Genomic DNA, 11207 nt, shown 5'->3' with positions numbered 1-11207 from the left:
AGGGTGATATAATTTATTTCAGAAATACTACATTGTATGTAAAAGAATTAGCCACAATTTATTTAGGTTTTAAATTACTTTTAAGGTCCCACTTAAAGAGACGTGGCTTTTTCTTAATGAGATCCTGAACTGACCTTGCATCTGGAAGTAGCTTGTAATATGTATATATGTTACCTGATTGTTTTAATGGTTTCTTCATCTCTTTCCACATCGAGATCAGATGGATCCAGGAAGAACATCTTATCTTCTGGGGGTGATGGCTCTTCTGTGTCATCCAAGCCCCGACTACTATCACTATTTATGTCATTATTGTCAATATCCATTGGTATATCTGTATCTGTTCCCAGACTGGAAGGTTCTGGGAAAATTTTAAATGAATTTCAGAGTTTTATATTAATAGAGGAAGTCTATTAAATGTGCAAAAAGTCTTAAGGGTCTTAAAATGTAAGAAAATATCTTTATGAGTTAAGTATTTCTTTTTTTTTTTTTTTGAGATAGAGTTTCACTCTTGTCACCCAGGCTGGAGTGTGATCTTGGCTCACTGCAACCTCCACCTCTGGGTTCAAGCAATTCTCCAGCCTCAGCCTCCTGAGTAGCTGGGATTACAGGCGCCCACCACCACGCCCAGCTAATTTTTGTATCTTTAGTAGAGATGGGGTTTCGCCATGTTGGCCAGGCTGGTCTCGAACTCCTGACCTCAGGGATCCACCCACTCTGGCCTCCCAAAGTGCTGGGATTACAGGCGTGAGCCACCGCGCCGGGCCTAAGATAAAATATTTCTTAAAGAAGATACAAAATACACAAATCATAAGGCACAAAGTTAATTAATTTGATTACATTAGAATTTTAAATTTCCACATGACAAAAGATACTATAAATGAAGATAAGCCACCACCATTATGGTCAACTGATTTTTGACAAGAGTGTCAAGAAAATTCAACAGGCAAAAAATAGTCTTTTAAGTAAATGGTGCTAGGATAACTGTATATCTACATGCAAAAGAATGAAGATATAAATCATATATAAAAATTAACTCAAAGTGGATCACATAAAGTCTAAGAGCTAAAACTATAAAACTCATAGGAGAAAGCATGAGAGTAGATCTTTGTGACCTTGGTTAGGCAAAGCTTTCTTAATACACCAAAAAGATAAGTGACAACATAAATAAATAAATAAATAAATAAATAAATTGGATTTCATCAAAATACAAAACTTCTGTGCTACAAACAACACTTTACGAAGTGAAATGAAAGCCCATAGAATGGGAGAAAATATATGCAAATCATATACCACATCTTGGACTAGTATCCAAGGTATTTAAAAATTCTTACAGCTCAATGAAAAATTAACAGATAAGTAACTTAAATGGGCAAAGGATCTGAATAGGTGTTTTTTTCAAACAATATATAAAAATGGCGAATGAACACATGAAAAGATGCTCAATATTATTAGCCACCAGGGAAGTGCAAATGAAAACTACAATGAGATATCACTTTGCACTACCTAGGATGGTTGTAATCAAAAAGATATACAGTAACAAGTGGTGGTAGGGATGTGGAGAAATCAGAATCCTCATAAACTGCTAACGTAAAATGGTGCATTTCTTTGATTACTAGTTTGAGTTTGAACATCTCACTAGTAATCAAATGCACATTAAGATAAATATAAATTGTGTTTCGTATCTATTTGTTAAAAGGTAGAAAAGCACGAAAACACAAATACATGAAGTATAAATTTATAAAAGACTTTAGTCATAGACAAACTATACTAATTCAGATTAACTGAAAGAGAAAACCAATCATGCTCTGTCAGGGTGTTAATCAGTGCTATGGTCTGAATGTTTGTTCTCCTTAAAAATCTTAACTCCCAAGGCAAGGGTATTAGATGGTGGTGGGTCTTTGGAAGGTGGAGTCTTTGGGATGGGTGCCCTTATAAAAATATGCCCATAGCAGTTCCTTCTCCCATTCCACCATGTGAGAATGCAACTACAAGGTGCTATCAACCAGGAAATGGATCCCCCTCACCAGACACAGAATCTGCCAGTGCCTTGGACTTCCCAGTCTCCAGAACTATGAAAAATAAACTTCTGTTGTTTATATGCTACCCAGCCTATGGTATTTTGTTATAGCAGCACAAACAGACTAAGACAACCAACAACCATAGAAAACATGCTACAAGAGAAAATGTTAATTAAACTCTCCCAAAGAGAATTTTCATTCTTTTTATGCTTTGCTTTTCACAGAACTACTTACATAAAATTTTTACCAGTCATGTAAATTGTTAAAGGAAAATTATGCTGAAAGGTTAGAGTCCTTACTGCTTCCTTCCAAAAAAAGGTAACTGCCTTGCTTAGTATTATCTTAAAAAGAAAAAAAAAGACCCCAAAGAGAAAATGGACAACGATTATTTGACAGAGAAAGGGACAGTGAGGCAGTATGGTGTGTTCTAATCACTAGGGACTAAGGAACCAGACCATACGGGTTTAACTTCCAGCTCTGCCACCTATTGGCTATATTTCTGGGGCAAGTTATTTCACGTATTTGTGCCTCAGTTTACTCATCTTTTTTTTTTTTTTGGAGACAGAGTCTCACTCTGTCGCCCAGGTTGGAGTGCAGTGGCGCAATCTCGGCTCACTGCAAGCTCTGCCTCCCGGGTTCACGCCATTCTCCTGCCTCAGCCTCTCCGAGTAGCTGGGACTACAAGCGCCTGCTACCACACCTGGCTAATTTTTTTTTGTATTTTTAGTAGAGACAGGGTTTCACCGTGGTCTCAATCTCCTGACCTCGTGATCTGCCCGCCTTGGCCTCCCAAAAGTGCTGGGAGTACAAGCGTGAGCCACCGCGCCCGGCCTTACTCATCTCTTAGTACCTACCTCAAAGGGTTGTTCTTAGGTTGAAATGTCAATATATTTAAAGAGTCTAGAACACTGCCTAGTATAGCAAGCAGTTAGTACATATTAGAACTATGAAAGAATAGTGACAAGAGCAGGGTTTTAAAACAAGTTATTTTATGTCTAAAAATGAAAGAGGATACGGAGTACCACTGGCTATATTAGACTACAAAGTAACAGGTGGCCAGAGGAAAGACGGGAAGGCATGATTACTAATAAATGTATACTGTCAGTGGTCTGTGTATTCTGTTTGATTATTAAATCAGAAGAAAATCTTTAGGAAACAAAATAAATTAGGAAAACAGAACCTTATCCAAAGATAATACACCGAAGAATCATGGCCTTTTCTGATCTTTCACAAAAATTAAGAAAAAGAATTTTACCTCCATTGAAAGTAACTTCTCCAAGGCAGTCTCTTGGTACTTTTGATGCACAGCGTTTATGGCAGTTGAATTTGCAATCTAAAATGAAAATATTCAGTGTATTAATTTATGTAAAAGTCAAGCAGTATCAGATATGGTTAGACTTTCTTTAAATCACTCACAAACAGAATATTATTAGCAATGATGACATTAAAATAATAACCACCTACAAGTCATTTTAGCTCCCCTCTGTACCCCCCCATCATTTTCTTCATTTGTATAATGAGACTAATACCATGTGTACAACACCGTGGAAATGTACTGGCAGCTCCATATTTCCTTCCCTTATCTCATATTCATCTTTCCACATCTCCCATGAGAGTTTCTCAAGCTGATTAAATTCCTATCCAACATATGTCAGATACATACTTTCAATTCCTAAGAATCAGGACCTAATATATATGTAGGAAAGAGACTGAGATCCAACAAACATTTATGAGGAACCTAGTAAGGGCTTTCACATACTACCCTGTGAGGAAGGACTGAGTTTCTCTAGCACAAGGCCTCCCACTTGTACATAATGGTTCTCTTCAGCCTAAAACAAACCTCAGAGTTGATAGCATTGCAGATCAGTGTCAGGTACAATCTGTCCAAAATTACTGTATAACACAGTGGTTCTGAAACTGTGGTCCCAGATCAGCTTCATTAGGAAACTTGTTAGAAATGCGAATTCTTGCGCCCTATCCCAGACCTACTATATCAACAACTCTTAGTGGGTGGGAGGGTAGGGCTAAGCTCTGTAAGTCATACTAAAGTTGAGACCCACTGGTCTAACTATGTCTAATACCACCTTTGAAATGCATCTATGAGTAATAACTGGGTAAAAATAACTTTAAGTCCTGACTTTAGAATGTTTTTGTAACCCTTGTGAGTCAAGAAAATCCTGGGTATCACGCCAACAGCACAGGCTAAAGATCATTGTATGACATAAGCCCCATGAAATGTATAATTTGGTAGAGAATAAAATTTACATTATTTAAAACACTATCCTTGTTAAGACAGGCCCTAGGGAAAATTCATGTGATATTAATATTATTATCTTGCACTATCTCTTAAACAATAGATTTGTGTTTTATCTCATGAACTTTGCAAATTGTGAAAACGACAAGGTTTCCATTTTCCCTCTGAAACTCAGGCCGGGTGCAGCGGCTCACGCCTGTATTCCAGCACTTTGGGAGGCCAAGGCAGGTGGATCACTTGAAGCCAGGAGTTTGACACCAGCCTGGCCAACATGGCAAAACCCTGTCTCTACAAAAAAAATACAAAAATAAGATGGGTGTGGCAGCACCACAGCACTCCAGCCTGGGCGACAGAGCAAGACTCTGTCTCAAAAAAAAAAAAAAAAAAAAAAAAATTCAGAGCCAAATTTGTGGACTACCCACAGTATGTAGGTTTGAATGGCAGGCAGGCAGTTTTAGTTCTCTATGTCCTTACCCATGTTTTTATTAATTTGCTTATGCTCTCTTATGTTTTACATATGCTTTTAAGCTACCTTGAAGTTTTTACACATCAAAGTAGAAAATAAAGACAAACAGATTAATGAATTCTTGGAATTGTGTATTTTCTCAAATGATCCAGTATAATGGTTTTATCTTAACAAAATCATTTTTCTTTCATAGACTGACAAATGAAAATATTTTTATTTTTTAAGTATCTTAATTCATACTATTAAAATAGGGAAATCACTGAATTATAATTATTTTAATAAACGAAATAGCTTAGCTATATTGAAATAAAACCTACCATTTTCTGAACCAATATAAGCATAAAAGATTCTTCTTCCAAAACCCTAAAAAGTTGAATAACCCAGTAGCAGAATTAACAGGTTTATGTAAAAATTCATTCGTATTTATTTTAGTTCCTCTACAAAATACTATACTTTTGTGCATATGGTTTAAGAATGTTTCTGTTCTGCTCAGCAGAGCAGGAATATTAACTACCTTCATTAAGATTATTTGTTGGCTAGAATTTGTACATCTGTTACTAATGTTCCTTCCCAAAACATTTCTCAGTGGCTGCTTGCCAATACATTTTTAGGTTGATATTTTAAAGTATTAACTTAGGTAGTAACTCATACTCAAAGCAAGCTGTTGAAATAAAATTTCATCATGTTATAATGCCTAATAGTTATCAAATACCTGACAACAAATGTATAACCTATTCCCCATTTGATGTTCTTGTGTGCTGTCATACACTGTCAAGAAAAGCTTTATTTTCTTTTTTTTTTAATTATACTTTAAGTTTTAGGGTACATGTGCACAACGTGCAGGTTAGTTACATATGTATACATGTGCCATGTTGGTGTGCTGCACCCATTAACTTGTCATTTAACATTAGGTATATCTCCTAATGCTACCCCTCCCCGCTCAGAAAAGCTTTATTTTCTTACATGCTTAAGCTTATATACAATTATCTTACTCTGTCTTGTAAGCAAGAATTTCTTGTTACAAAACCCTCAACCCTAATGTTTTATTTAGATCACTTGATAATTCAATTCCACAAATACTTCTACTATATAAAAAGTACAATACCAAGAACTGCTAATTACATGAAAAAAGTATACAAGATTATAGTTAGACTACTTATATCCTATCCTGGCTCAATGACTAATAATCTAAGACATTTACATTCTATTTTAGTTTTCACTCTACTGTGAAATGTTTCTACTGTACAGCATTGCTGAGAAGATATGAGACAAAAAGATAAAATCATCTTTAAAAAGCATAAAAGCATTATATAACTATAAGCAAATAATTATTCCAGTATGCTATTAAAAACTTGTTTCATGAAGAGATGTTTTGAGAATACTGTAATAGTGTGCTGGGTTAGTATCCAAATACAGGTGGGTCCCTATCATAATTTCAGTAGCTTTTATTACATCCTACCTATTTCAGTGTGATTATTCTCGGGAATGACAGTTTTTGTACAAATTCTCCTAACTACATACTTAAAAACAAAACAAAACAAATAAACCAAAACTCTTGCAGTATGCTTATGTGTGTGTGTAATAAATATTTAATGAAAAGAGGAAAGCGTTATTTTTATTTTGTTTAGTGTCTGGCTCTGGAATCAAAAAGACATAAAACCCCAAGTATCAGCTTTGCTGCCTACTAGCTATTCTGTATTGGGAAGTGATAAGCATACAAGTGAAGAAGCCACCCTCAGAGATCCACATTCTAGTTTTTCTGTTTACTAGCTACATGATCTTAAGCAAGTTACCTAATCTATGTCTATAAAATGAAAAATGACTCCTATTATTACTAACTCCTATTACTAGTACTCCTATTACTATTAGTAGTTAATAGTAATAGTAACGCCTATTACCACTAGTATACTAACAAAAGCATAATTCACACATAATTGCTTTGAAGACTGAGCATGTAAAGTTTTGTTTACTGTTTTACTATAGTGCCTGGCACATAATAACACACACTGCAGATAGTAGTAATAGTTTACACACATTTATATTTTGTTTATATTTCTCTTTCCTTTATATAAGTTAACAATTATTAAAATAATTTCTTTGGCTAATGCTTCTGAAATATAAATATTTGAAGCCTATATATAATAACAAAAACAGACATAAATTTTAATTAGGGAAAACACCTAATCCTACCTTTACACTGCATTCCTTGGCGAAAGAGGCCTTTCAGTAACCGCTTGCAGTACTGACATATCGTGGGACGGGTGTAAGAGTGAACAGCAAATGTGTGTGGAACTTTCACTCTGCACATTACCATCTTTTCCATCCAGATTGGGCGACCACTCCAAGAAGGAATTCTCTTACTTGGTTCCTGGTGGACATGTGACTAAAACATAAGTAATTTTCGTAAGTGTAAGTCAATATTAAAAACACAGCAGTGGGAGCAGAGCTTAACCACAAGAATCATTTATTTCAAACACTAAAGCCAAAAAACTCTAAAAATGTTGTTCTCAGCAGTTTCCTTTGCAATGTTTAATTTACCAATCTTTGAATGAGAAAAATGCAGATTCTTTTTGCTAATATTTATGCTTAAAAAAAATCTAAGATATGTTAATTCTCAGGTACATATTCACTGATTATTATTTGCCAGGTACATTTCAGCACTTTACAAATCAAACACACAAACTTTAAAACAAATAAATGAAGAAAGTATTATTGCTGCTCATTTTGCATTACTGAATGTGACATCTGAATATATGTTGAAACACATTTTAGATTTTCAAATTTATCTTAATACTAAAATATGTACATACATTTTAAGTCTAATTAATAATGATAAACAAAGGCAGATACAAAACTAATTAAAACAATAGTTTCAGTAATTCAGCTTTAAGAAGAAGTAAACTTTGTTTACCCATTTTGGAGACTATTCCAGAACCTAGCTAGTTGGTTTTCCGCCTGGTCTTCCGGCCAGGAGTGGTGGCTCACGCCTGTAATCCCAACACTTTGGGAGGCCGAGGTGGGCGGATCACCTGAGGTTGGGAGTTCAAGACCAGCCTGGCCAACATGGAGAAACCCCGTCTCTAATAAAAATACAAAATTAGCCAGGCGTGGTGGCGCATGCCTGTAATCCCAGCTACTCGGGAGGCTGAGGCAGGAGAATCGTTTGAACCCAGGAGGCGGAGGTTGCGGTAAGCCGAGATCATGCCATTTCACTCCAGCCTGGGCAACAAGAGCGAAACTCCGTCTCAAAAAAAAAGACAAAAAAAAAGAAAAAAGAAAAAGAAAAATACCTGCCTACACTATCAATCTGAGGCATTTTATAGTGCTCTTCTCCAACCAGTTGTTTTGTCCTTTTCTTCCCTTTTTTTTCTTTTTTCTCCTCCTCTTACTTCTCCCTTGCACTTCCCTGTCTCTTGTTTTTTTCTGACTTCTTTTCCTTCCCTTGGTTGAACATATTAATGTTGAATTACCCAACTTCTCTGAGTTACAAACATTACTAGTTATAGAAGGCATCTGAAAGATCTCAGGACATCAGTTCTGGCAGTGAGGATGCAAGCAGGTACAGCAAAATCTGTTAATACAGCTAGATGGTAGTTGAGTATTAGGATTTTGTGCTTACTTGGATTATGTTTTATTCAATTTTGTGTCCCTAGTATATAATAGGGCCTGGCATACAATAATCGGTGAATGTGTGTTGAATGAATGGAATGAGCCACATTGAACTAGGTGATCTATAATTTAGTTTGATTATCCCCTTCATATAGAAAGGGTCATAGTTAACAAAATCTACTCACCCCTCAGGTTACAAAAATTTTTAATTCATGCCTTCTTTAGTTTTGCTTTTTGTTCACCCAGTAGAAAAACCCAAACAATTGGAAAATAAAGTTCTTCTTTTTGAGACTATGCTTGAACTGACTAAAGTAAACCTTGAAAGCCCTTCCATGCTACAAGTTCTACTTGTTTAAAAATACTCTGAACAATCTAACCAATTCAGACATGTAACTGCACTTCCTATACTTCTCTAAGGAGCTTTCATGTTCAAGATAAAATATAAACTAATGAAAAATTTAACACCTTATCCACTTGCTCTGTCCTTCTGCTATTTCCTAATCTAGTAATACTCAACTGGGCATAGGTGGCATAACAGCATCATTTGTGGGGCTCTTGACATACCTCTATTCTACTGTCCTCATTCCTAGGTAAGTTCTCTGTGCAGTTCAGTGTATAAGATGCACTAACTTTTTCCTACCAATCTTTTCCAGGCTCTTCTGTAGGTTTATACCAACCTCTCATTTTCAGTCCTTTATGCCACAGCACTCTTTTTATCCTTTAAAAATCTCACACTAGGGCTAAGTAATAAGAGAAGATGGAATTTTTGTGAAAGGATTTCAAAAACTTTTACTCTGGTGTCTCAACTTAGCAAAATATTATGACCACAGTACCAAGACAAGGCCTTGATTTTGCCATTAATTTACAGAACATCAGAGAAGTTACAGAAAAAACTAAATAAGATTACAACCTACGGATGGAAGTCATTTCAAATACTATCAAATGTACAAGAGAGTTATTTCTTTTTTCCTGGATCTACTGCCTTTGCCCTTGAGAGGTACACTGTATTACGAAAAAACATCACTGATTAATAATGACATCTGGGTTTAATTCCACTATCTCTTACTAATTTGCTCTCTGACTTCACACAAGTCACTTAACTGCTCTGTGTCTCAACTGTCTCATCTGTATACAGATCTGCAGATAGCAGTGCCTCATGCCTGTAATCCCAGAACTTTGGGAGGCCGAGGCGGGCAGATCACGAGGTCAGGAATTCAAGACCAGCCTGGCCAACATGGTGAAACCCCGTCTCTACTAAAAATACAAAAATTAGCTGAGTGTAGTGGCACGCATCTGTAATCCCAGCTACTTGGGAGGCTGAGGCAGGAGAATCGCTTGAAACCGGGAGGCGGAGGTTGCAGTGAGCAGAGATCGTGCCTCTGCACTCCAGCCTGGGCGACAGAGCAAGACTCCATCTCAAAAAGAAATAAAAATTAAAAAAAAAAAAAAAAAATGGAGACCAGGAGCCAGGATACTGGCTAGAAGGCTAAAGCAGTGGTACAAGCCATAATACCATCCCAAGGTGTACAAAATGCAATTCATTACTACCGGTAAGTCCTGTCTCCATTACTACATTTTATGTTTCTTAAGTGTAGGAACATTACCATTCTTTAGCATATAAATTATGTTCTAGCGTTATGTCATACACCCTGTAGAAACATAGAGAACAACTACTACTAAAATGTCTATTACCTTAGAATACGTACCTCTTCACTGGGAAGGGCTACATATTCAGGCTGTAGGGGTCTTGGAACTGAGAGGCCGGGTCCTGGTAAAGATACATTTGACAGACGTCTCTTTCTTACTCCACTACAGTTATTTGGAATCTTGAAGGCACATCGTTTATGGTAATTTAATCCACAGCCTAAACATATTTTACAAGGTAAAATATAAGATTTTAAAAAAACTTTACTATTTAAGTGTGATACATAAAAACCACTGCTTCTTTTATTTAACATATTTTCTGTTAGCCATATCCACCCTAATTAAGAACCCTGACGGCAGGCTAAGTGGTAGCTAATGAATTCGAGAAGAAAAGGAAATGTGTAAAAAGGATAAGTCAGCTATAGCAGTGGTTCTTGAAGTGTGGTCCCTAAGGCAACCACCTGGAAATTTGTTAGAAATGTAAATTACAAGGCTCCACCCCAGATCTACTGAGTTAGAAACTACGGGGATGAGGCCCAGCAAAGTGTGTTTTACGATGCACGATACAGTTTGAGAACCACTGCCTTAAAGCACTAGTTAGCAAACTATGGCCTCTGTACCAAATTCCTGCTGTGACATGAAAATTTTATGAAACTCAAATTTCAATGTTCCTAAATAAAGTTTTATTGGAACACAACCATATCTATTTGTTTACATATTGTCTATGATTGGTTTCATACTGTAATAGCAGAGTTAAATCATGACAGAGACCATATGGCCAACAAAGTCCAAAACATTTACTCTCTGTCCCTTTCCAGGAAAAGTTTATTGACCCTCCACCTTAGAAGACTGTTTCTTCATCAGAAATGTGCACCTATGTCCTACTCTTAGCAATTCTAATTCAGAACAAATCTGACAATTTAGTTGTATGTAAGAGACAACTTTTTTTTTTTTTTTTGAGACGGAATTTCGCTCTTTCACCCAGACTGGAGCACAATGGTGCAATCTCGGCTCACTGCAACCTCCGTCTCCCAAGTTCAAGCGATACTCCTGCCTCAGCCTCCCGAGTAGCTGGGATTACAGTCACCCGCCACCACGCCCGGCTAAGTTTTTGTATCTTTAATAGAGACGGGGTTTCGTCATGTTGGCCAGGCTGGTCTCAAACTTCTGACCTCAGGTGATCCACCCACCTCAGCATCCCAAAGTGCTAGGATTA

At 36.5% G+C, this 11207-nt stretch overlaps 1 protein-coding gene across 7 annotated transcripts in view; it reads right to left on the bottom strand.

Moving 5' to 3' along the window:
- Positions 1-11207, bottom strand: part of PRKD3 (protein kinase D3) — a 71801-nt gene that overhangs the window by 26482 nt on the left and 34112 nt on the right. For all 7 annotated transcript variants that reach the window (XM_055243666.2, XM_055243670.2, XM_055243665.2 and 4 more), the window contains 4 exons: positions 10054-10211; positions 6929-7121; positions 3274-3351; positions 175-358 (listed from right to left, as the gene is read on the bottom strand). In XM_055243666.2, the coding sequence (XP_055099641.1) occupies positions 175-358; positions 3274-3351; positions 6929-7121; positions 10054-10211 (613 nt within the window). The remainder of the gene's footprint in view (positions 1-174; positions 359-3273; positions 3352-6928; positions 7122-10053; positions 10212-11207) is intronic.

Source organism: Symphalangus syndactylus, chromosome 14 (genome assembly GCF_028878055.3).
Source record: "Symphalangus syndactylus isolate Jambi chromosome 14, NHGRI_mSymSyn1-v2.1_pri, whole genome shotgun sequence".
In the NCBI taxonomy this organism is placed as follows: domain Eukaryota; kingdom Metazoa; phylum Chordata; class Mammalia; order Primates; family Hylobatidae; genus Symphalangus; species Symphalangus syndactylus.
Note: the sequence above shows the minus strand (reverse complement) of the source record. Positions and strands in the feature narration are given on the sequence as shown.